The 25,755-nt window shown below is 42.0% G+C and overlaps 2 protein-coding genes across 12 annotated transcripts; one reads left to right on the top strand and one right to left on the bottom strand.

Annotated features, from left to right (window-relative positions):
• Positions 1–5,902: 5,902 nt before the first annotated feature.
• LOC118402110 (mini-chromosome maintenance complex-binding protein-like) lies at positions 5,903–11,364 on the bottom strand. 7 transcript variants are annotated; one of them, XM_035800063.2, is made up of 5 exons: positions 11,232–11,364; positions 10,169–10,252; positions 9,688–9,883; positions 9,110–9,281; positions 5,903–8,660 (listed from the first exon to the last, which is right to left on the bottom strand). In XM_035800063.2, exons 3-5 carry the CDS (start codon positions 9,778–9,780, stop codon positions 8,434–8,436), a joined length of 492 nt encoding a protein of 163 aa, XP_035655956.1. In that variant the 5' UTR covers positions 9,781–9,883; positions 10,169–10,252; positions 11,232–11,364; the 3' UTR covers positions 5,903–8,433. The 7 variants fall into 7 exon arrangements, with proteins under 7 accessions (XP_035655956.1, XP_035655919.1, XP_035655937.1 ...); XM_035800026.2 differs by having other exon boundaries at positions 9,688–9,854; XM_035800044.2 differs by having other exon boundaries at positions 9,688–9,851.
• LOC118402090 (SEC23-interacting protein-like) lies at positions 10,796–23,609 on the top strand. 5 transcript variants are annotated; one of them, XM_035799996.2, is made up of 17 exons: positions 10,796–10,944; positions 14,458–14,978; positions 15,084–15,294; positions 15,676–15,869; positions 16,180–16,269; positions 16,545–16,755; positions 16,999–17,140; positions 17,476–17,684; positions 18,176–18,276; positions 18,382–18,540; positions 19,003–19,098; positions 19,331–19,498; positions 21,460–21,615; positions 21,908–22,010; positions 22,153–22,341; positions 22,452–22,620; positions 23,008–23,609. In XM_035799996.2, exons 1-17 carry the CDS (start codon positions 10,812–10,814, stop codon positions 23,087–23,089), a joined length of 2,934 nt encoding a protein of 977 aa, XP_035655889.1. In that variant the 5' UTR covers positions 10,796–10,811; the 3' UTR covers positions 23,090–23,609. The 5 variants fall into 5 exon arrangements, with proteins under 5 accessions (XP_035655889.1, XP_035655879.1, XP_035655897.1 ...); XM_035799986.2 differs by having other exon boundaries at positions 18,379–18,540; XM_035800014.2 differs by lacking the exon at positions 10,796–10,944 and adding an exon at positions 11,305–11,448 and having other exon boundaries at positions 18,379–18,540.
• Positions 23,610–25,755: the final 2,146 nt, after the last annotated feature.

Below are 25,755 nucleotides of genomic sequence, written 5' to 3'. Positions count from 1 at the left end.
CGTAGCCATTTTTTCCAGCAAAAGATAAAAATCACAAAAGCAGGATTAAAAAGAAAATCAATCACTAACCTCTTGAAAATCTTCATCAGATGACAGTCATATGACATGTTACACTACACAGTACATTTATGTTTTGTTCGATAATATGCATTTTATATGCATTTTATATCCATAAATCTCGGTTTACATTGACGCCATGTTCAGAAAATCCTCCAAAATATCCGGAGGAATTATAGAAAGCTACGCCAGATAACAGAAATACTTATCATAAACTTTGACTAAAGATACATGTTCTACATATAATTAAAGATAATAATAATAATAATAATAATATAATTATAATTAAAGATACACTGGTTCTTAATGCAACCGCTGTGTCACATTTTTTTTTAACGTTACGGAAAAAGCCTAACATTGCAATAATCTGAGACGGCGCTCAGACGAAACAATATTTCTCCGCCATGTTGGAGTCAACAGAAATACAAAATTACAACATAAATATTCCTTTACCTTTGATGATCTTTCATCAGAATGTAGTGCAAGGAGTCCTAGTTCAACAATAAATCGTTTTGTTTCATAATGTTCAATTCTCGTGTCCAAGTAGCAGCATTTGCTACCACTTTCAGCTCAAATGCCCAAAAAAATGACTTCTGGTCCAGGATAACTTTGCATCAAAACTTCCAAATGACATATTACAGGTCGAAGAAACTGGTCAAACTAAGTGCAGAATCAATCTTCAGGATGTTATAATCATATAAATCCAATAGCATTCCAACCGGATCATTCGTTTTCATCTGGGGCTGATTGGAACAGCCGACGCACTCAAAGGCAAACGCGCCTCAACAAAATGGAATCCTTTTGCGACACCAACTACTTTCCTTCCCATTAGGTCAAAGTTCACAGCAAATGCTCCATTACACATTCTACTGAATGAGGACATCTAGTGGAAGACGTAGGAAGTGTTTCCAGATCCATAACTTGTTATATAATATATAATATAATAATAATAATATATAATATATGGGAATCCAAAGGGTCATGTGTGCATACATTCTACGTATGGGTGGTCCGATCGAACCCACTACCCTGGCGTTACAAGCGCCATGCTCTACCAACTGAGCTACAGAAGGACCTTTGTTGGGAAGGGAGGGGGCGATTCAAAGTTGCCCCAGGATTTCAAAACGTGTTTGGAAGATTGCCTGCCCTGTGAGTTCTGTTATACTCACAGACATAATTCAAACGGTTTTAGAAACTTCAGAGTGTTTTCTATACAATATTAATAATAATATGCATATATTAGCAATTTAGGACAGATTTTGATGCAGTTCACTATGGGCACGCAATTCATCCAAAGTGGAAATACTGCCCCCTATCTCTAACAAAATCTCGTTCTCTGAGAAATTGTATTAGTATAAAATAATAATTGCATTCATTATTGCTCATATTTATCAAGGGTGTCAATAATTTTGGACCCCACTGTAACCTATGTGCCCACACTGGTCTTTGCACGTGCTCTCTAGCCAAAAGCTTGCCGATAGAGTGCAGGTAGGCTACCGACATGATGAATTTCCTATTATGGACAAAAGAGCAAGATTATTTTTACTTGTCAAACGGCAGCCAAGCATCGATCATCATGTCACCAGAATAAGACTCGATATTTATTGGAAAACAGCATTAAGCTTATCACCTTGCACTTTCTCCACCCTCATAACTTATTCCATCTGTAGCATAATATACTCCATGCTTTTCCGAGTCGTAGTGGGTGGACCACACATGTCATTGTGTGACTCCAAGTTCGATATGATGGTTATTATATCAATATTTGCGTATAATTAATTTTACTGACACAAAAAGATCCCACCTTGTCTAGCAGATTCTGTCGTGAATTATTTTATTTTTCTATCCCACATGTACTTTACTCTCATAAAAAAGTTAGTTGGGAACCTGGTTACTGTTGTCGAGTTTATTCCCCATCAATATAGGACATTTAGCAACGTACAAGAATTCCGGTAAGAGTATACTGTTTGATATGTAAGTATTGTACTGTATGTATATCTGTTCCCTAAGTTATAACCTTTTCATTGACCAACATGTATTTATGGACATATAACTATATCTCCGTACACTTTGGCTTTTGATCATGTTGATGCTAGAGTTAGATGCACTGCTGCTGAACATTTCCGAAGGGGTTTGAGCATTTTTCTTTGAGAATACCCAAAAGTCACTATTAACTGACAGCTTACCAAAATCATTTGCGATTCCGTAAGCATTGGTGGATTGATAGGATTTAATTGAATTTTCATACAAACGGTTGTACCTAATGTCTGCATTAGGTCTATGAGCCCTAAGTCCGTCACATGTTTGACAAATACTGTACAGTAGCATATAGAATATATGCAATGTGGTCCGTCCAAAGCTTATTAAAAACACACTTCAATGCTTTATGCACTCCTGAATCTAAAGTGTAAGCCTTAAAAGGACATGAAAGTGGGAGATTGTATCAGGTATTTATGGCAAATCTACCTTTAGAGTTAAGTTTATTCCATCATGATGTTGCATAATTTGTTTGATCTTGGTACTGTATATTAGATCATGTTCAGGGTAATGTCAGCTTTTTCTTGGGATATTCCATCCTCTGGCCTATGTTTTTAAATGGTGTTCAATGCTCAGGACATGAGCTCCATTGGTGTGTTTTCAACTTTGTGGCAACAGTTTGGGGAAGGTCAATACAGAAATGGTTTGTTGAGATTGGTGTGGAAGAACTTGACTCCATATTAATGCCCATGATTTTGGAATGATGTTCAATGAGCAGGTGTCCACATTAGCCACGTCGTGTATAAACGCAACATGCAATAATTTCAAAGATTTGAATGAGTTACAGTTGTTATAAGGAAATCAGTCCAATTGAAATATATTCATTAGGCCCTAATCTATGGATTTCAAATGGGAATACAGATATGGATCAGAAAACCAAGAAACTGTCCTCGGAATTGTGGGTGCCGAATGATTTCCTAGTAGCCTGCTGATATTGTTTGGCACTGCCAAAGCTTTAACATGACAGCTGCAATGCAATAGGAATATAAGGCTTTAAGCAGGGCTAAGGGTTGTATTTCATGTTGTATTTAGGAATGCATGCACTACACTGGAGCAGTTAAAACGGAGCAGAAACCGTTCTGACCTGAATTAGGTACCGATTTGTAAAACATGATTCTTTTATAGTGTAAACACTCCTTTCATATGGAGTTTTAATGTTAGGAGTGGGTATAGTCCTTACATTTGCCAGATGGGAGTTTTTTATTTTTCCCCCCCCCTTTTTTTTTCTAACACCAAGTGCTTTTGAAACAACCTTTTATTTGTCATCAATGGCTGATGTCACTTGCCAGATATGTACCAGTAAGGATTCTGCCCATAGACAAAGTACAGTTCTATTACAAATATATTGTTTCGATATCTCACAATGGCCGTTGTCTTAGATGGATTCTCTAATGGAAGAACCAATCACAGCAGAGCTATTGAGCCTGCTGCTGCTGCTACATTTCGGCCTTTCCCAGAGGCCGACAGTGGGGGAAGCGGTCCGTCGCTGCGACCGCATCGAGGTCCCGCCCACCTGAAGGGAAGGAGGGGCGTCTGACCTCTGGGTACGTGCCCGGCGGTAGAGGCAGCCAACAGATCACTATGGGGCAGAGGCACATCTCTACTCCTAAAACCCTACCACTCGTGCAGCGGTGCACTTCTATGCATCTGCTCACAGGGACCACCACTGGTGAGCAAGAGTCATCTGACTTGTGAGCAACTCGCTGCAGGAAACTGGCGAGCATGTGCAGTCAATGCCCGCCCTATTCTGGATCTACGGATCCTCAACAGATTTCTGAGAAAGTCCATATTCTGTATGCTTACGCTCAACGTGCTGTCTCGCTCTGTTGAGGCGACTGGTTCATTTCAGTAGAGACCGTAAGAGAAAGACAGATTGGAGAGCTGTTTGTACCGGATTCGAACCCACGCCAGCGGCCCTAACTGCTAGGCTGTCGCAGGACGCTTATTTTCACATAAGTATTCTGCCGACACACAGGAGGTTTCTCAGGTTCGCCTTTCAAGGCAAAGCTTCCGAATACCTCGCTGTTCTCTTCGGGCTAGCGTTGGCTCCCTGAACGTTCAAGTGTGTAGAGGCGGTGCTAGCACCCCAGAGGGGTTAAAAGTATCCTCTTACATAGACCATTACCTGCTTTGCTCCCCTACACAGTAGCAAGCGGTACTAGACATGTCTTCTACGAGCTAGGGTTCAAGATCAACCTGAAAAAGAGCTGTTTGGTGCCCACTCAGAGAATAGACTACCTTGGCGTCAAGCTGGATTCTCTCTTATCGGGCTACACTATTGGACGGCCACGCTCAAAACATGTCTCCGAATTGTTGGGTTGATGGCGTCCACCTCTAGTACCATTAGGACTACTGAGGATGACACTTCCAGAGTTGGGTAAAAACTGTCAACGTTGGCACCTCAATCGAAAGATGAAGGTTTCCACGGACTGTCTCTCAGCTCTCCGTCACTGGAAGATCCCTTCAATCTTCTTTTCAGGCACCCCCTTAGGGGTAGTGTCATCGAGGAAGGAGGTAACGACAGATGCATCAGTCAAAGGATGGGGGTGCAGTTCACGAGGGAAGAGCAATAAACAGACTGATCCCCGATCCCCACAGCTCCGCCATGCTCGTATAAATGACCTCAAACTGCTGAGTGTTTCATTTTAAATAGTCACATCCTGGTCAGATCAGACAATATTACTGGAGGCATACATCAACCACCAGGATGGCACTTTCTTGCTGTGCTTACACAGACTGCCAAGAGTATTCTGTGGAGCAGTGCACATCTCTCATTATGCGTGACTCATGTTCCGGGTGTACTGAATGTGGGAGCAGACTTGTTGTCCAGGGGGAATCCCAGATCTGGGGGAGAGTTACCGTAGATCGCTTCACAGAAAGACACGTTGTCCCTTGGCCAAGAGTGTTGCTCTATGCTTTCTCTTCTATGCTTGATCCTCCCCTCTCTGAACAGAGTGAGGGAACAAGGCTTATCTCTGATCTTGATAGCCCCTCGATGGCCAGGAAAGCTCTGGGTAGCAAAGCTTGCTTTACGACGAGCCCTGGCAGCTACCATTACGCAAGGGATCTACTGACCCAAGCGAACAGAGAGATTTTCCACCCTTACCCGGAAACCATGACCCTCACTGTATGGGAACAAGTGGTGCGTATTTGAGAGGTGGTGTGACCAGAAACAGAATTCCTTACCAATGCTCTGTATCCAAGGTGTTATGCTTCTTGCAGGATTTTAGACGGAGGGGAGGCATTCTCCACTGTTAAGGTTTATTTAGCTGTCATATCTGCCTGTCATATAAACTTCAACATTCACACAGTAGGGAAACGCCCTCTTATGTTTTATGAAGAGAGTGCGTCGTTTACGCCGTCGCCAAGCCTTTAACTCAGTCTTGGTACTTTGATTGAGGCAATTTCCCAGCAGTTGCTGGAAAGTGTGGAGATGAAATATCTCTGCCCAAAATGAGTGAGTGAGTTGCATGCACTGTCAGTTCAACGTTCATGCCTAGTTTGCCCCAGGGTTATCCAAGGTAACACTGTAACTCAACCCTGCTTTCATGCCCAAGGTCAGCAGCAATTACAATTGTCTAGTCTTGGGAGTTTATGGCTTTCCACCCGCCGCCCTTCACTTCTATGGAAGAAGAGCATCTCCACCGTTTGTGTCCAGTACGAGCTTTGAACATCTATTCTGAACAGAAATATAAAGCGCAACATGCTAAAAATGTAAGGAAATCAGTCAATTTAAATAAATGAACTAGGCCCTAATCTATGGATTTTACATGACTGGGCAAGGGCGCAGCCATTGGTGGGCCTGGGAGGGCATAGACCTCATGCTGTTTAATCAGCTTCTTGATATGCCACACCTGTCAAGTGGATGGATTATCTTGGCTAAGGAGAAATGCTCACTAACTGGGATGTAAACAAATGTGTACAATTTTAAATGAAGAAGCTTTTTGTGTGTATTGAATGTTTATGGGATCTTTTATTTCAGCTCATGAAACCAACACTTTATATGTTGCATTTATATTTTTGTTCAGTATACTTGGATAGAACGAGAGCATGGTAAGAGTGACCAACTCTCCATCTCCTAGGTGCTCCCCTGCAAGAGGGCCCCTCTCTCTTGTCAACGACTCCCATAGTGGAGGCTATTATAATAGCAAGGGTTTGCAGCCCCCTGGGGGCTTGAAGGCTCATTCCACTAGCTCTTGGGCACTGATTCGCAATACTGCACGTTGGGCCACCCCTCATACATTTGAGGTTTTAACAGCTGGATGTTTCTGCTCCTTCGTTGGTGCATACTGTCCTCCGTGTTGGTGCCTCAGGGGTGATATTGTTGGGACTAGTCTGGCTTCGGAGAGCAAGTGGGCAATCCATATCCCCATTGTGAGAAAGTGAAGCGATATATTTGAAATAGAACTTGGGGTTACTTACGTAACCGAGATTACGAAGTTACATTTCCGTCATTGTGAGTGACTAGACACGATTGCACTGCATTTAAACACATCTTCCAGCGATAATCCCATGTCTTAATGTCTGTGGTTGTACTTCACCTCTCAAATAACTGACTTGTCATTTTTTTTTAATGTTGTACTCAAATTTGATTGAATATTAAAATATATTTCTTATTTCTACTGTATAAGTTCTTTGTCCTGGGTCTATGAAAAATACTGTGTCTACACAAAGAATTTCAGTAAATTAAAGATCTGACGATATGACAATTATTTTACATGTTCATCTGTTTAATGAGTTAAACATGAACATTTTCACCCAGCTCTTAAATTATATTGGTTATACATTTGGGACCAAATCCATAGTGGTCATACTCATGCATGCCTCTCTTCTTTGGAATTATACCCTGAAAAAAATATATAAATGTTACATGCAACAAATTAAGTAATTTAGTTCAGTTACCTTTGCTTTCACCCCGTAGCACTCACTTGAGTCATCATGAATGCTTTGAGAGGCAAGTTAAGGATCATATCACCTCTAGCTTACCTGACACCCTAGACTCACTTCAATTTGCTTACCCGCCTAATAGATCCACAGACGTTGCAATTGCCATCACACTGTCCTACCCCATCTGGACAAGAGGAATACCCATGTAAGAATGCTGTTCATTAACTATAGCTCAGCATTCAACACCATAGTACCCTCCAAGCTCCTCATTAAGCTCGGGGCCCTTGGTCTGAAACCCTTCCTGTGCAACTGGGTCCTGTACTTCCTGACGGGCCATCCCCAGTAGTGAACCTTCATTTAACTAGGCAAGTCAGTTAAGAACAAATTCTTATTTTCAATGGGTTAACTGCCTGTTCAGGGGCAGAACGACAGCTTTGTGCCTTGTCAGGTAGGGGGGTTTGAACTTGCAACCTTCCAGTTACTAGTCCAACGCTCTAACAACTAGGCTACCCTGCCGCCCCACTTCACTGATCCTCAATACAGGGGCCCCACAAACGTGCGTGCTCAGCCACTTCCTGTTCACCCATGCCTCCAACTCACGAATCAAGTTTGCAGACAACAACCATAGTAGGCCTGATTACCATCAATGACGAGACAGCCTACAGGGAGGAGGTGAGGGCCCTGGGAGAGTGGTGCCAGGTAAATAACCTCTCACTCAATGTCAACAAAACAAAGGAGCTTATCGTGGACTTCAGGAAACAGAGGGTGCACACCCCTATCCACATCGACGGGAACGCAGAAAGCTTCAAGTTCCTCTGCATACACATCACTGACGATCTGAAATGGTCTACACAGACAGTGTGGTAAAGAGGTCAGGAGGCTGAAGAAATTTGGCTTGGCCCCTAAAACCCTCAAACTGTTAGGATGCTCTCAATTGAGCATCTGTCGGGCTGTATCATCGCCTGGTACGGCAACAACACCGTCCGCAAGGTTCTCCAGAGGGTGGTGCGGTCTGCCCAACCCATCACCGGGGGCAAACTACCTGCCCTCCAGGACCCGATATCATAGGAAGGCCAAAAAGGTCAAGGACAACCACCCTCTCCACTGCCTGTTCACCCCGCTATCATCCAGAAGGCGAGGTCAGTACAGGTGCATCAAAGCTGGGACCGAGACTGAAGAACAGCTTCTATCTCAAGGCCATCAGACATCACTAGCCATCTTCCATCCGGTTACTCCTCCTGCACCTTAGAGGCTGCTACCCTATATACATAGACTTGGAATCACTGGTCACTTTGATAATGTTTAAATACTGCTTTAGTCATCTCATAAGTATATACTATATTTTAGTCAATGCCACTCCGACATTGCTCAATCTAATATTTATATATTCCATTCTTTTACCTTTAGATTTGTGTGTATTGTGAATTGTTAGATACTACTGCACTGTTGGAGCTAGGAACACAAGCATTTCACTACACACACATACTTATCAGACGGTATTGCGGATGTGGCCAATAAAATTTTATTTGACGCCTTTGTGCTCACTGGTAGCAGGGATCTGCCCTCTGACGTGATGAGCACGTTAATATTGCAGGGGAATTCCACCTTGTGGTAGTTGAAGTCATAATCGACCTTCTGCCAGGAAATCATGTTCCCCAGAGCCGGGATGTTCCAGACACCTACAACAGGACACATTTCTATGAACATATTACCACAACACAAGGTTATTCAATGGATTAAATGACATTGCACTACATCAATTGGTATACTAAATGAATGAATATACCATGGCTGTTGCACAAAAAGCTAGAGGCACTTCTGTGGGTATCTTAAACTAGTTCCCAGTCCCTGCGGTACAGTACATATTTCAGCATGCCCAGAAACAACCCTTCTCCCAACCCCCCACTTGGAGATATGAGTGAATAAGACAGGTATAAGCAATGTCTAAAATTCTACCCAGCCTATCAGAGAGCAAGGTGGAGCAACTACCTCAATGTGTACACCTATCAAATACTCTCTGATCTACACAAGTGTCTTAGGTTAGAGGTTGGCAGGGCCTCGTCTCTGGGCCAAACTCTGGCCCTAGTTGCTCCTCAATGTGCCCTTTGGTTCCCAGAGCCCCTCTTACCTGAGGTGTCCAGTTGACCCTGCTCCAGCTGCATCTCATCCAGGAAGAGGGCAGTGTCCCTGGCCAGCTGCAAGGCTCCACTCACCAGCTGGTTAGCCACAGAGTCCTTCGTGGGCACCAGATGCAGGCTGTTCATGGTGTTGGTGTGGAGGCTCATACTGAGATAGTAAGACTACCGGAGAGAAGAAAAAAACAGTAACCACAGTTACTTTAACATACTTTGATAAACTGTTTGTACAATTAAGTCTTGTGATGTATGTTGTGCAACACAATTAAACTGTCAATCTTCAAAGCCACTCCACTCAGATTTGTAACACCCAATGTTACTCTCAAACCCATGATTCCCTAATCCATACGCACAAAAATCTTATTTCTCAAAGTTTTTGCACAAATGTGTTTACATCCCTGTTTGTGAGCATTACAAGAAGTTGATTAAACACATCATTACACAGGTGCTGCTTGTGCTGGAGACAAAAGGTCACTTTAAAATGTGTTGTGTGACAAAACTACACAATGCAACAGATGTATCAAGTTTTGAGGGAGTGTGTAATTTGCATGCTAACTGCAGGAATGTTTACCATAAACTGCCTCCTTTTAGAGAACTTGGCAGTACATCCAACCGGCCTCACAACCACAGACCACGTGTAACCGCACCAGACCAGGACATCCATATCCAGCTTCTTCAACAGCGGGCTTGTTTGAGGGGTGTGCTGGGGAGTATTTCTGTCTATAATAAAATCCTCTTCTTGGGGGAAAAACAAATTGACTGCACCCCTGCCCAATCACGTGAAATCCATAGATTAGGGCCTAATGAACTAATTTCAATTGACTGATTTCCTTACATGAACTCAGTAAAAATTTTCAAATGGTTGTTTATATTTTTGTTCAGTATATACATCTACAAAGTATGCATTCTTTCAGTATTGTCAAACAAATCTAATACTGACCTTAAGAAGCTAGCTAACATTAGTTAGCTATTGAGGTGGCTAGCTAACTTGCTAAATTCCCGAACAAAACATATTCTCGTTAGCACCAACTTCACAGGATTTGTTTGCTTACCAAACATCCCTTTGACAACGCTCAAGGGGTTGTTTATCCAATCATGAGATGAAGGCATTGTTTACCAGTACATCCTTTGTAGGGCTGATGAAACAAAGTACAGAAAATATAAATAATTATGCCTCAATAACTATATCACTCGACTCGCTCTCTCCTGGCCCAGGTTATACCTCACTGGTTCACAGTGGCGGGAAAACTGCGTCACTAGATATGAGACACTTTTTGGGATATTTTCGAGAATATATTTAATATTATTGCATTTTAAATAAGTATTCTGTTAATAATGTTGGCTGTCGACTAGAGAGTAAAGTCAATCAGAAACATTGTTAACCTTTTTTTATTTTATTTTATAAATTACAGTACCTCAGCCACAGCAGTAGATGGCAGCATTGAATCTTACTCATATATTTATTCCCGTACCCGGTCCATCAAGACGGCAAATAGCTTGCGGAGATTCAGCGCCTACTTAAAGAGGAACACTTGACCACGTAGTTGTACTGTTTTTCGCTTGAGTTTATCACTTGTATAACAGATCAGCGAATTTGCAAACGCCAGCACTGAGAACTACGTCTGACATCCGGGTTGTGAAATGATGCTGCTCCGGCAGTAAAATAAGCTTTGCTACGTGTAATTTGGGGTGAAAATGGCTGTTAGGAAAACCAATAATGTGCCGAATTCCAGCGCAAATCTACTGTTTTCTGCCGCACCCGAGTTCAACTTCAATTTACCTGTCATACCTGTCAGCCAGGCCAGTGGTCCAGCGGTGTTATCAGGAGGTAAGATAACGCTAAGCCAGGCACAACAGGGCCCCTAGGAATTCAATGACTAACATGACAGCTAGCTAGCCAACTAACTACTGGTTAGTTAGCTGTCAACTAGCCATTGATCATGCGTGACTCTTAGTTACATTACTCATAAGAGTCTTTGGACAAAGGTGTCTTTTGCAGGAATGGTTTGTTAAGATCCCCGTTGCTTGCTCTGAACATGCATCGCTGGCGGTATAGTTTTGGAACTTTATCGTTCAAATAAGCTTATATATATAATAAAAAAACTTGATACACACCTTTTTATATGGTTAGGGGTAGTGTTCCCACACGGCCATATCTCCATGTTACAACGCTTGTTTACGGAAAAAGAGAACACCTGTGCTAATTAGCTATCTAGCATATTCTGAACACCTGTGTGTAACCTTAACCCTGGTGTAGCGTAAGTGTTTAGAGTGGTTAGAGCGTTGGACTAGTAACCGGAAGGTTGCAAGTTCAAATCCCGTAGCTGACAAGGTACACACATCTGTCGTTATTTCACTGAACAGGTAGTTAAACCCACTGTTCCTAGGCCGTCATTGAAAATAAGAATGTTTTCTTAACTGACTTGCCTAGTGGTGTAGATATGTACCACTACAGAGGGATAGGCCAACAAGTGATATGTTTCAGTAAGATTGGATTTTTTGCTTTTATAGAAATGGTTATCAACTGTACTGCAGAGATGGAACCTAAGTTGTAGAAAACTGAGGCAGCTGCAGAGAGGTATTTGGGTGTGTTAAGTGGTGGTGTTCCATCCTTTCAGGTTGACCTGAGGTAGGACTAAATTGATGTAAATAGTGGTTGTTTTTTATTATTATAAAAATAAATGAGTGTAGTGTTAGATAGTGGGGTATTTGCTTGAAAAATAAACAAAGTATAAGGGAATTGTACTCCAGTCTAGTAGGTGGCGGTAATGCAACATTTATTGGATGCCAACTGCCGTTAAACGTCATCGAAGAAGTAGTAGTTCACATGTGGCAGTAGTCGGCTGAGAACTGTTGGTAGAATGCCGTCTAGAGTTTGAGAGCTAGCTGTCCACAAGCCCATTACACATTTTAAACTTGTAGATAAATCTCTGCAATGTATTAGATATCAGGACATTTCTTTGGGAATTGTTTTAATAGCTTGGTAAATAAGTAGAATAACAGTTGCTACAGCTTAGCTGAGGGACGCTTTAGCTCTCAAAGGAGAGATTGTTTTCATCTCTACATGTATTTGTGAAACGTATTGACATGTTGCATAATAATTTATTACATTTCTATAGCACTTTTTGTAGATTCTCAAAGTGCTTCAAGAGCAAAAAAACAAACAAGCAATATGTCATGACGGGTCAACCAGTAGTGGCCAAATCTTTGAAAGCTGCATCCTCAGAAGATGGAGAGGGTCTGTGATGATCTGGGGGTGCTTCAGCAAGGCGGGAATCGGGCAGATTTGTCTTTGTGAAGGACGCATGAATCAAGCCACGTACAAGGTTGTCCTGGAAGAAATCTTGCTTCTGCTCTGGCAATGTTCCCCAACTCTGATGATTGTTTTTTCCAGCAGCACAATGCTCCATGCCACACAGCCAGGTCAATCAAGGTGTGGATGGAGGACCACCAGATCAAGACCCTGTCATGGCCAGCCCAGTCTCCAGATCTGAACTAGAGGTCGACCGATTATGATTTTTCAACGCCGATACCGATTATTGGAGGACCAAAAAAGCTGCTACCGATTAATTGGCCACATTTGTTTTTCTTTGTAATTACAACAATAATGAATGAACACTTATTTTGCTTAATATAATACATCAATAAAATCAATTTAGCCTCAAATAAATAATGAAACATGTTCAATTTGGTTTAAGTAATGCAAAAACAGTGTTGGAGAAGAAAGTAAAAGTGCAATATGTGCCGTGTAAGAAAGCTAATGTTTAAGTTCCTTGCTCAGAACATGAGAACATATGAAAGCTGGTGGGTCCTTTTAACATGAGTCTTCAATATTCCCAGGTTAGTGGTTTTAGGTTGTAGTTATTATAGGACTATTTCCCTCTACCATTTGTATTTCATTAACCTTTGAAACAACTACTCTAAGGCTAAGAGCGAGTGATGTTTGAAACGCTATTTGCGTGCACTAACTAGCTAGAAATTTCACTTCGGTTACACCAGGAGTTGATAGGCTTGAAGTCATAAACGGTGCTTGACGCACAATGAAGAGCTGCTGGCAAAACGCAAAGAAAGTACTGTTTGAATTCATGTTTACTCGCCTGCTTCTGCCTACCACCGCTCAGTCAGATACTTGTATGCTCAGTCAGATTATATGCAACGCAGGACACGCTAGATAATATCTAGTAATATCAGAAACCATGTGTAGTTAACTAGTGATTATGATTGATTTTGTTTTTTATAAGATACGTTTAATGCTAGCTAGCAACTTACCTTGGCTTACTGCATTCGCGTAACAGGCAGTCTCCTTGTGGAGTGCACAAGGACTAGTTAACTGTAAGGTTGCAAGATTGGATCCCCCGAGCTGAGGGGGAAAATCTGTCGTTCTGTCCATAAACAAGGCAGTTAACCCACCGTTCCTAGGCAGTCATTGAAAATAAGAATGTGTTCTTAACTGACTTGCCTAGTTAAATAAAGGTGTAGTAAAAAATAATAATAATAATAATCTGCAAAATCGGTGTCCAAAAATACAGATTTCCGATTAATCGGTCGACCTCTAATCTGAACCCCATTGAAAACCTCCGGAATGTGATCAAGAGGAAGATGGATGGTTACAAGCCATCAAACAAAGCCAAGCTGCTTGAATTTCTGCGCCAGAAGTGGCGTAAAGTCACCCAACATCAATGGAAAAGACTGGCATGCCAAGACTCATGAAAACTGTGATTGAAATCAGGGTTATTCCACCATATATTGATTTCTGAACATTTCCTAAGTTAAAACATCAGTATTGTGTTGTTTAAAAATGAATATGAACTTATTTTCTTTGCATATTTTGAAGTCTGACAACACAATTTTTTGTTATTTTGACCAGTTGTCATTTTCTGCAAATAAATGCTCTTAAATGACATTTTTATTTGGAATTTGGGAGAAATGTTGTCAGAAGTTTTATAGTATAAAACAAATGTTCATTATACCCAAACACATACCTTTCAATAGTAAAACCAGAGAAACTGATAATTTGTGTGTGTATATATATATATATATATATATATATATAAAAATAAAGTATTGAGTTATGGTGACTCAGTGTTGGTGCTAGCAAATTGTGAGACCAGTTATCAAAACGCCTCGATATAACAATTTAGTTTAGCGTTCCTCAGCTATCTATAGCAGTGTCAGGTCAACAGAACTGTCGTATCAACAGAACCCTTGTTGGTCTGTAGTTAGTTAGTCAGTTGAGTTTCTCAAAGGGTGGATTCACATTGGATTGTTGACATTGCGCACATTTAGAATGAATGTACTGTTCAAATCTACTGCAGTTGCTCAAATGTTCTGTTTTTCCAAGATGATACTGTAGATGTCGGAGAAGAAGACAGCTTTCTTGGCCAGGCCTCTGGAAATGCCCCAGCACCATCCACGTTTAGCTACTTCTCCAGTCCCGTGAACAGTAGTGACCCATTTGCCTCCATCGGTCATCAGCCGGCATGTCCACCACCAGCGTCACTCTCAGTATCCCTTGCGACATCGGGACCAACCTCTGTTCCCAGTGTTGCCAGTATGGCCCCAACACCCCCTATCCCACTAATCAACTCCAACCCTGCTGTGCCACAGCCATTTGGCACTGGCGTTCATCAGAACCCCATGGGAAGTTACACTCCTCCCCCTAGCACAGTGACCCCACCCCCTCCACAAGCCCCCGATCAGAGTTATAATCCGTACCGTCACACACCCCTCAGCAGCAGAGCCAAACCCTATGTGCCAGCTCCAGAGGTCCAGTCGCTATTCCATCCACCGCCGCAGCAAAATCCGTACACTATGGGCTTTCCAGCTCCAACATTCCAATCGGCACCCTCCACATTCACAAAGGTAAACAACAACTCCACTCTGATAGGGTGTTAGCATTCACTGGTTTCTTTTGCTATTTATTGCCTGACAATCAGGCTAATATATATGTCTTTACTCTCCCTTCAGCCCTCCCCCACCCAGATTCAAGGGCCTCCCCCTATGGCCCAACATGCCGCCACGGCTGGAGCACTGGTCCCAGCCAATCAAATGATGCAATACAACGTGTACGAGGCTGTTCAGCCTCACTGGTTCTTCTGCAAACAAGTGGAGCCCAAGAGCGCCTGGCTTCCCTTCAGTATCCTGGACTCCATTCAGCTGGAGGAGATCTATAATTCAGGTGAGATGAAGGATCTGATTTCTACTACATTAGAGCCATTCATAGTATTGTTATCCAAGTTGACTTTTCATCACTCTCGTTTATTTAGGCCAAGCAATTTGTTAAAGCTGTCAGTGCAGCGACCATTTCAAAATGTTTTGAAACATTATCCTTTGCATTCCCTAATAAACACGACCCTAATTTATGCACATTCACCTGATCACCTCACGAGTCTGTCATTTTGTTTTGCTTTTCATAAAATTGTATGTTGTCAAGCGTATGCCGTGTCTCTTTTTGTCGTGAATCTTTTCTTGTCGCACTGCATTTTCTGGTACGTAAAGCAAATATCTGTGAGAAACAGACAATAAAGAAAAGAGACTACGTTTTTTAATTCTCCTCTAGTGCAACCGGACCCTGAGAACGTGATTGTGTGCACAGATGGCGGGCGCTACGACGTGCAGCTCTATGACCGCATACGAACAGCTGTATTCTGGGAGGAGGAACCTACAGAGGTGCGGCGCTGCACCTGGTTCTACAAGGGAGACTCAGACAGCCGTTTCATCCCCTACTCAGAGGAGTTCAGCGAGAAGCTAGAGGTTTGTCGCATCGTAAAAAACAAACAGGACCTTGTATTGACCAGGGTCATGTTCATTAGGCCATGCAATGAAGGAAAATAGTCATAAAAAGGGATGTACTTCTGAAAACGCCTGTGTTTGTTTTCCATTGCAAAAGTTTTCCTATGTTTTACTACAGTGTGCCCTAATGAACAATACCCAGGTTTGTCTCACTGTTACGTAAATTATAATACAACTGACCATATGGTGTGTTGGGTTTTAGCCCTGAGAGTGGACTGATAGGTGAATGTTATGTCTGAGCTTTGTTTGATTGGCTGTCTTCTCTATGTAGGGAGAATATAAGAAAGCTGTGTCAACCAATCAATGGCACCGTCGGCTGGAGTTCCCATCGGGGGAAACCATTGTCATGCACAATCCAAAGGTATGTTGGTAGGCCTTAATTTTACGGTGCGGAATTACCAAGTGTTTACTAAAATTACATGATAATCACAAAGTAGTAACTTATCCATAACTTGTTTTTGTTTTTTTGGAATTCATTACAACAAGCACCATTAGGTACCAGTTAGTTACCAATTGTAAACACTGATCAAGACCGTAAGGAAAAATAACATCATGGTTTTGAGTGGACTTTGTTTGCAGACCCAGATATGACTGTGTTTCTAGTTTGTGAAAAGGCCTTTTTATGTCTTTCAACAGGTGATAGTACAATTCCAGCCCTCCGACATGCCAGATGAGTGGGGTACGACCCAGGATGGAGAGACCAGACCAAGGGTGGTCAAGAGGGGCATCGATGATGACCATGACGAAGTTCCCGATGGGGAGCTCCCTCAGGTGGATCACTTGGTGTTCATGGTGCATGGCATCGGTCCAGTCTGTGATCTGAGGTTCAGGAGCATGGTGGAGTGTGGTATGTGTGATTTCTCCATATAGCCTCTATATTTCCCAGAGCTATAATAATATTGTAAAATGGATGTGCTTGTTTATGTCCTGAATGGTATATGTCATGGTATGTTCTTCCTGTTATGTTGTTGTTTACTATGCCCCGCAATAATGAATAGCGTTTATTGAATGTCATTGTGTTGAATATTCATTTAGTACTCCATACTAACCCAGATAGAGTATTAAAAATGTGTGATCCTTGTGTTCACAGTGGATGACTTCCGGAGTGTATCGCTGAAGCTGCTGCAGAGTCACTTTAAGAAGGCGCAGGACGAGCGTGTCATCAGCCGAGTGGAGTTCCTTCCTGTTCAGTGGCACACGGCCCTGCATGGGGATGCCACAGGGGTGGACAAGTGAGGAGACACTAATATAATTTGAGGATGTTCATACACTTGGGAATAGGGCCTGTTCTTTGTGGGATAGGGAAATTATATTGTAACACAAAACGTCTTTGCTGACCTGAGTGGCAAGCTTGTACAAATGGCTGTGTCACAGAATGTTACTGGCTGTCAAACCTTGCTAATGCTTCCTTTATCCTCATTTCCTCAATTTCTCTCAAAGTTCATTGGAGGAAGAGGTCCAAGGGAGGGACCTTAGATCCTCTCCTCCAATGTGCCTTGAGAGGAATTGAGGAAACAAGTATGGAGGAAGCAAGGATTTGGTGTCAATCTATTTCTTACTGTTTTAGGAGGATAAAGAAGATCACCTTGCCCAGCACAGGTCGTCTGCGTCACTTCACTAACGAAACCCTCCTAGATGTGCTGTTCTACAACAGCCCCACCTACTGCCAGACCATCATGGACACAGTCGCCCTGGAGATTAACAGGATCTATGCCCTGTTCTTGCAGCGGAACCCAGACTTCAAAGGAGGCATTTCAGTATCTGGACATAGTTTAGGTACAAACACCCAAACACCAAGGGACACTTTTCCAGACCCAGATAAAGCCTAGTCCTAGATTAAAAACCTTTTGTGCTTTTTAGGTCAGGACTAGGTTTATGCTGTGTTTAGGGGGACGCAAAAACCGTCATACCAGTCGACATAGCAGGACAAGAAAGGGGGTGACTGCAAAAGCAAGCTAGCACAATTGTATGCATTGCTATGGGGATTTCAGTAAGCAATCAGTGCAAATCAACATCCAGTAGAAAACAAAGCCGAGGCAGATGACAAAAGTTGAAAGATTTGAACTCTGGCGGCAAGTCCCATCTACTGTGGCAGCTGATGGAATTTACCATTGTGCCCTCATTGACAACAATGACATCTGGTTTGCCGTCTGCCTCGTACCATCTAAACACAGCATTAAGAAAAGCATCCCCAAGTGTTCATACTTTTAGCTTAGTCATGTGAGAAAGATTTGGACAAACCGGTCTCTCTGAATGTTTGTTTGCAGGATCTCTCATACTTTTTGACTTGCTGTCAAACCAGAAGAATGGCTTACCTTTGCAAACCATGCCAACTGCTAATGGGGCCCACCCTGCAGACACCAAACAGGTAGTGGGTCCATAACTATCCAAACATTGTTTATTTCATTATTTAGGTGACACGAGTGTAACAATAGTAATATAACCTGGAGTTTCCTACTTCTCCTTAAAGCAGGTGGCATCCCCCGCTGTTGCTACTTCACCTGCTGCTGTAGAGGAGGAGCCTAAAGAGGAAGGGAAGGAGTTTGTCGATCTTTCTTCTGCTTTGGAACATCTGGGCCTGTCTGAGTACCAGAGCACTTTAGAACAGGAGAAGATTGACCTTGAATCTTTCGTAAGAACCCTCCTTGCTTGTAATGAACCCATACAGTTATTGATATTTACTTTCAATACTTATCACACTATTAAAGAGACATTACACTCCAAAATAAAACGTGTTTTCAGATCTCGAAAGTCTAGGTGAGTCACGCCATTGGTTGTGTAGATCCAGCTTTATGCCTAAATCAATCATGATTCCTACCCCACAAATGAATGGAAAATATAATTTACTATGCTTATCTTTTCATTTTTGATTGTGGCTATAAGGATATAGCTATATGGATATAGCTGGATCTACAAAACAAATTGGTATGGCCTTATCTGAACAGAACCACATATGAGGTCTGAAAATAACTGACTTTTGAGTGAAATGTCCCAGGAACCGAAATTGAAGGATTCAATTATATTGCAATTACTCCCTAGACCATATCATAGTCAGTGGTTGCAATCTAATTTCCTCTCTCCTATATTCTGATAGCTTATGTGCACAGTTGAGGACTTGAAAGAGATGAGCATTCCATTGGGGCCAAGGAAGAAAATAGCGAAGTTTGTCAAAGAAAGAGCAATTAAGCAGGTGATCATTTAATTGTCTTTTTCACTCAGACACCAGTGTTGTGTTCAATAGGAAGAAAATGTTTTGAAACGGGGCGGTGCTACCTGAACTTAGAATACAAAGTTCTGTTTTCTATTGCTAAACGTTTCGCTACAGTGTGCCCTACTGAACACAATCCAGTGATGGTTAAAACAGTGACAACTTAACATAATCGTGTGTTCATGTGCCTTCAACTTCGGACTCCTTTTGTCAGGTAGCACAAGAGAAGAAGGCAGCAGAAGTTAAAGTGGCCAGTCAAGAGGTTGTCCCTGCCCAATCAATCGAGCCCCTCCCAGGGCCAGGCACCACAAAGCTTCCTGTTGGCGGGGCTTACTCCTCTGTCCATGTGGATTACAACTACTTTGATGTTGGCACTGGGCAGGTAAACCTAAACCTCTGTCAGGATTCAATCAGATCAGCGGTTTCAAAGGTGTAACTGCGTTAGAGCTGTAAAATCCTCAAGCGGCTCCTGGTGTTACGTATTGCAGATATTGCCATTGGATGCACCAAGATGCATTAATAGAAATCCCATGCAGCCGCGTTGCACATCCGAACACTGGAATGTGTAATGTCATCTACACCTCGATTAGGCTAATATAAATCGCTTTCATTTAATGATCAGTGTTATTATTTCTATATAGCCTACACTTTCTCGTTCTGAACTTCTAACGCTGGTGGGATATAAGGACAGATGTGATTTCGTAACAGTGACCACAAGAGAAGCTGCTCACCGATTTTGACAGCTCTAATGAGGTTACACCTCTGTTGATCAGAATCCTGACCTAATAATATTAGTCTACAGCCTCTCTGTAATGTCATGCATAAGCATACATTTTCATTAGGACACATCATTTCCCCTCAAAGCATTACATTTTTTATTTAACCCTTATTTATCCAGGAAGTCCCATTGAGGTCAGAAGACCTCTTTCCCAAGGAATACATGGCCATGAAAAAAATGGTGGTGTGTGTGGATCTAAAGTACACTGAACAAAAAAATTAACGCAACATGATGTGTTTCATTAACTAAAATAAAAGATCCCAGAAATGTTCCATACCCACAAAAATAGAATTTTCTCAAGTTTTGTGCATACATTTCTTTACATCCCTGTTAATGACCGTTTCTCCTTTGCCAAGATAATCCATCCACCTGACCCATGTGGCATATCAAGAAGCTGATTAAACAGCATTACATTGAGGGGGCGTGCAATTGGCATGCTAACTGCAGGAAAGTCCACCAGAGCTGTTGCCAGATTGAATGTTCATTTCTCTACCATAAGCTGCCTCCAACGTTGTTTTAGAGATTTTGGCAGTACGGCCAATCGGCCTCACAACCGCAGACCACGTGTAACCACAGCAGCCCAGGACCTCCGGCTTCTTCACCGGCAGGACAGTCTGAGACCAGCCACCCGGACAGCTGATGAAACTGAGGATGTCATGTGGGCGAGCAGTTTGCTGATGTCAACATTGTGGCGGTGGAGTTATGGAATGGGCAGGCATAAGCTACGGACAACGAACACAATTGCATTTTATCGATGGCAATTTAAATGCACAGCGATACCATGACGGGATCCTAAGTCCATTGTCGTGCCATTCATCTGCGGCCATCACCTCATGTTTCAGCATGATAATGGAAAGGGAAAGGGGGGATACGTAGTCAGTTGTACAACTGAATGCCTTCAACTGAAATGTCTTCTGCATTTAACTCTGAATCAGAGAGGTGCAGGGGGGCTTCCTTAATCGACATCCACGTCTTCGGCACCCAGGGAACAGTGGGTTAACTGCCTTGATCTGGGGCAGAAAGACAGATTTTTACCTTGTCAGCTCGGGATTCGATCCAACAACCTGGAAGCTGAAAATGTCCCAGTTCTTCCATGGTCAGCATGCTCACCAGACATGTCACCCATTGAGCATATTTAGGATGCTCTTGATCAACATGTACGACAGCGTGTTCCAGTTCCCGCCAATATCCAGCAACTTCGCACAGCCATTGATGAAGAGTGGGACAACATTGCAGAGGCCACAATCAACAGCCTGATCAACTCTATGCGAAGGAGATGTTGCGCTGCATGAGGCAAATGGTGGTCACCAGATAGACTGATTTTCTGATCCACACCCCTATTTTTTTTTTTTTCAGGTATCTGTGACCAAGAAATGCATATCTGTATTCATAGTCATGTAAAATCTATAGATTAGGGCCTAATTCATTTATTTACATTTATTGATTTCCTTATATGAACTAACTCAGTAGAATCTTTGAAATTGTTGGATGTCGGTTTTATATTTTTGTTCAGTGTAGTTATCTAAAAGCACTGTCTTGTCTGGTGTTGGTGTTCTGCTCCATAGGTGTCTGTTGTGTACCACACTCTGGACTTTGAACCGGTGAATTTCTTTGCCCTGGGATCTCCCATAGGGATGTTCCTCACAGTGCGAGGGCTGAAGAAGATCGAGGAGAACTACCAGCTACCCACCTGCAAGGGATTTTTTAACATTTACCATCCGGTTAGCCAGTCTTTCTCAGACATATCTTTCCTGGAGTATGGGTGTGCATGCAGATGACATACTGTATGTGATAGGATTGTCACTGTCAGCTATAAAGCACTTTGTGACAACTGTTTACATAAATGACTTCATAAATACATTTGAGCTGTGACATGGTTAATGCCAATGTGTTTCATTAAAGTACATCAGGGTAGCAAATACTGTACATTCATTCATATGCAAGGGTGTAATCAAATAGTTTTATTTTTAGTTCTAAATGTTAATATCTGATTGCTCTTTCTGTTTGTTTTAGCTGGACCCAGTTGCTTACAGGATTGAGCCCATGATCTTGCCAGACTTGGACCTGAAACCTGTTCTGATTCCACATCACAAAGGGAGGAAGAGGCTGCATCTTGGTATGGAACTACTGGCTATTTTATCCTCAGATTTATTTTCTATTTATTTGCCTACCATTGTCAACCATTGGTTCCCACGTGTAATTTGTTTTAGAATAATGACTGTGAGGGGTTTACATGATGGATTGTTTGTGTATGGCAGAGCTGAAGGAGAGTCTGTCCCGCATGGGTTCGGACCTCAAGCACGGCTTCATCAGCTCCCTGAGGAGTGCCTGGCAGACCCTCAACGACTTTGCCCGCGCTCACACCACCAATGCCCAGCTGGCGGCCGAGCTCGCCATGGTGGCCAATCAGATCAAGGAGGAGGAGGAGAAGCATGCACGCAGCGATGGTGAACATAAGGGCACAGTGATTTAAATAAGTAATGAAATATTGGTATTTTGGTTTATTTGTATAGGGAGGGGGGGGGTAAAAATTTTAACTTGTAAAAAATGTGGTTAGTTGCAGAACACAGAATAGTGGAGAGTCCAGAGCTGCTGAGAGAAGAGGAGGCCCAGATGAAAATAGGAATGCTGAACGGGGGAAACCGCATCGACTACGTCTTACAGGAGAAGCCCATCGAGAGCTTCAACGAGTACCTTTTCGCCCTGCAGAGTCACCTGTGCTACTGGTATGAAAATCGGTTCTGGCACTTTTACATCAAGGTGGAAATGGTGACTAATGTTGAATACTTTTAATGTGGGCCTTGGCTGGATCAGCCACTCATATCATTCTGCTTCTTGGGCGCTCCACACGAGGTTATACTTGTGTGTGGTTGTTTGTAGCTTCTGTATGATTAAAAGTTAGCCAAGATTTAGCCATATAATGTTTTATTCTAAATAGCCACTAATGCCGATTTTGAGTCTACTGCTGAAGAGTTTTGAATCTGTGGCTGAAACTCACTCCATGGCTTGGATTGTTTTGTCTTCTCTACACAGCTGATCTATTTTAAGTTGATGTATTCTGTTTGACAAATAATTCAGTCGGTAGTGATTTACTTGTGCCTTTCTTTTTGCAGGGAGTCTGAAGACACAGCCCTACTACTCCTAAAAGAGATTTACATGACCATGGGGATATACCCAGAACAGATTCTACACTGATGCAATAGATTGGTAGCCTAGTGAAACCAGCCTGGTTGCTACGTTTACCATTCTTTCACTGCACGTAAGTTAAATGGAATGGTGAACACGGCTATCAGGCTGGTTCCACCAGGTTGATTAGAGTGAATAATACACCTTTCTAAAACCCTCATACTGTTTATCTCCCCATAAGGTTTGGCCATGTAAATGCTTTTTAATTTTATATATGCTTATATGCTTAATATTAATTTTCCTTTTGTATATTCTCATAGTCTATTGTATGAAGATGAATACGCTTGTAATATACCATTTGTCTTAAATTAACTAGATCAAATTAGTGGATTCCAAAACCACTTGTTTTTATAGCCTAAATTCTAGAACTGGTGAGGTTTGCATGGAGTTTGCTTGCTGAACAATATGGAATCACCAAATGGAACATATACAAGAGAAATCACATAAACTGCAAATGAAGTATTTACCTCAGTTTTTTTTAATTTTGTTTAAAAATAGTTGTGCAATAAACCATTTTACTTTCACATTACTTGACTTTTCAGTCTTCAGTGCTTTTATGTTGTATTTTTATTGCTGATTGTTAAAAACCGTATTAAATTGCACAAGTAGACTTCCACATATCCTCCATAAATCTGGGTCGAAATAGAAGACGGCTTTTACTTTCTGCTTCAAAAACCAGGGTTCCTCCATTACCTTAATGTGCTTAAATATACAAAGGTTTGTGTAACTACTTTGATGATGAGCGATTTAACCGGTTATTAAACAACTAATTGACAGACGTCATTTCAATTATTTGAATCTATATATATATTGGAGAACTATATGGGACACTGGGCTGAAGGGAGTTGTAGTTTTCATTAAGCAAATATTCAACATAGTTCAGCGTACAAACGTGATAATTAACAGCAACTACCATAATCCACTGTGCCGGTTCTTTTCCGGCTCGTACAGAGATGGATACACTTTTATGCCTGCTATGTTCAAACCATACACATGGTTAGCAGATGTTAATGCGAGTGTGCGATGTTCAGTTAGATACACACCGACAGCATAAGCCACCGGGTGAGAGAAATGTACACAACACGATGGGAACGAGGCATAGAGACGGTTCGTGAAAGTATGCGTTATCTACTTTGAAAAACTAGCTAAATTTATTTATTTATTTTTTAACTAGCAAAATTATTGCCCGACAGCGCTGCTGCATATTTGGGCAGGCAAGCTTAGCTAAATACGATGACTAAAGACCGCAACGTTACAGTATGGGGAGAATAGAGAACTCTATTTTAGGCTTTGTAATTTGCATTAAAAATAAATAATTTGTCATTATTTAAAAAATATTGAAATCGAAAAACGTGAATATTTTTTAAACGAACTACAACCGAACCGACCTCAAAGCACAAATCAGGCAGCACTACTACTTGAATGGATTGAAGTGAAAAGAGGGTCGGTTTTCAGGAAATGATTGAGCTCCGAGGCTTTCAAGAACTAAAAGACTGGAAACCATTTTTTTTTTATATAGAGAGAGGAGACTGCAATGTTTTAATACGTTTTTTTTTTATTCAAAGGCTGTCATGAGGACTCGTGTGATACAAAAAAAGTTACTGTGTAACCTGGGTTGCAATTCAGTTCGCTTCAACATTGCGTGACGGTTTGTACTGAATTACACGATTCCTCAGCCTTTGACAGAAGTTTGCTCCCGTTTGGTGGATGTGACCTGATCAATGTGTGTGACAATCTAAAATTGCAAACAATAACCCATATACAACTCTCCTTCAGTGGCCTCCAACTGCTCTTAAATACAAGTAAAACTAAATGCATGCTCTTCAACCGATTGCTGCCTGTACCTGCCCGCCCGTCCAGCATCACTACTCTGGACAGTTCTGACTTAGAATATGTGGACAACTACAAATACCTAAGTGTCTGGTTAGACTAAACTCTCCTTCCAGACTCGCATAAAACATCTCCAATCCAAAGTTTACAAAATAGCCTGCCAACGCTCTACTCAGCAAATTGGATTCGGCCTATCACAGTGCCATCCGTTTTGTCACCAAAGCCCCATATACTACCCACCACTGCGACCTGTACACTCTCGTTGGCTGGCCCTCGCTTCATACTCGTCGCCAAACCCACTGGTTCCAGGTCATCTACAAGACCCTGCTAGGTAAAAGTCCCGTTTTATCTTTGCTCGCTGGTCACCATAGCTGCACCCAGCAGTAGCACGCGTTCCAGCAGGTATATCTCACTTGTCACCCCCAAAGCCAATTCCTCCTTTAGCCACCTCCTTCCAGTTCTCTGCTGCCAATGACTGGAACGAACTACAAAAATCTCAAACTGGAAACTCTTATCTCCCTCACTAGCTTTAAGCACCAGCTGTCAGAGCAGCTCACAGATCACTGCACCTGTACATAGCCCATCTATAAATAGCCCAAACAACTACCTCTTCCCCTACTGTATTTATTTATTTAGCTCCTTTGCACCCCAGTATTTGTACTTTGCACTCATCTACTGTCAAATTTACCATTCCAGTGTTTTAATTGCTATATTGTATTTACGTCGCCACCATGGCCTATTTATTTCCTTTACCTCCCTTCTCACCTCATTTGCTCACATTGTATATAGACTTATTTTTCTACTGTTTTATTGACTGTATGTTTGTTTTACTCCATGTATAACTC

This window comes from Oncorhynchus keta, chromosome 2, assembly GCF_023373465.1.
Source record: "Oncorhynchus keta strain PuntledgeMale-10-30-2019 chromosome 2, Oket_V2, whole genome shotgun sequence".
NCBI classification, from domain to species: domain Eukaryota; kingdom Metazoa; phylum Chordata; class Actinopteri; order Salmoniformes; family Salmonidae; genus Oncorhynchus; species Oncorhynchus keta.
Note: the sequence above shows the minus strand (reverse complement) of the source record. Positions and strands in the feature narration are given on the sequence as shown.

Coding starts and splice junctions, on each gene's coding strand:
- LOC118402090 (XM_035799986.2), top strand. CDS start 10,812: ATGGCTGTTAGGAAAACCAATAATGTGCCGAATTCCAGCGCAAATCTA. Junction 14,979..15,083: donor CACCCTCCACATTCACAAAG/GTAAACAACAAC, acceptor CTCTCCCTTCAG/CCCTCCCCCACCCAGATTCA. Junction 15,870..16,179: donor AGTTCAGCGAGAAGCTAGAG/GTTTGTCGCATC, acceptor TTCTCTATGTAG/GGAGAATATAAGAAAGCTGT.
- LOC118402110 (XM_035800026.2), bottom strand. CDS start 10,226: ATGCCTTCATCTCATGATTGGATAAACAACCCCTTGAGCGTTGTCAAA. Junction 9,855..10,168: donor CGTTGTCAAAGGGATGTTTG/GTAAGCAAACAA, acceptor TTTTCCCCCAAG/AAGAGGATTTTATTATAGAC. Junction 9,282..9,687: donor CTAAAAGGAGGCAGTTTATG/GTAAACATTCCT, acceptor TCTCTCCGGTAG/TCTTACTATCTCAGTATGAG.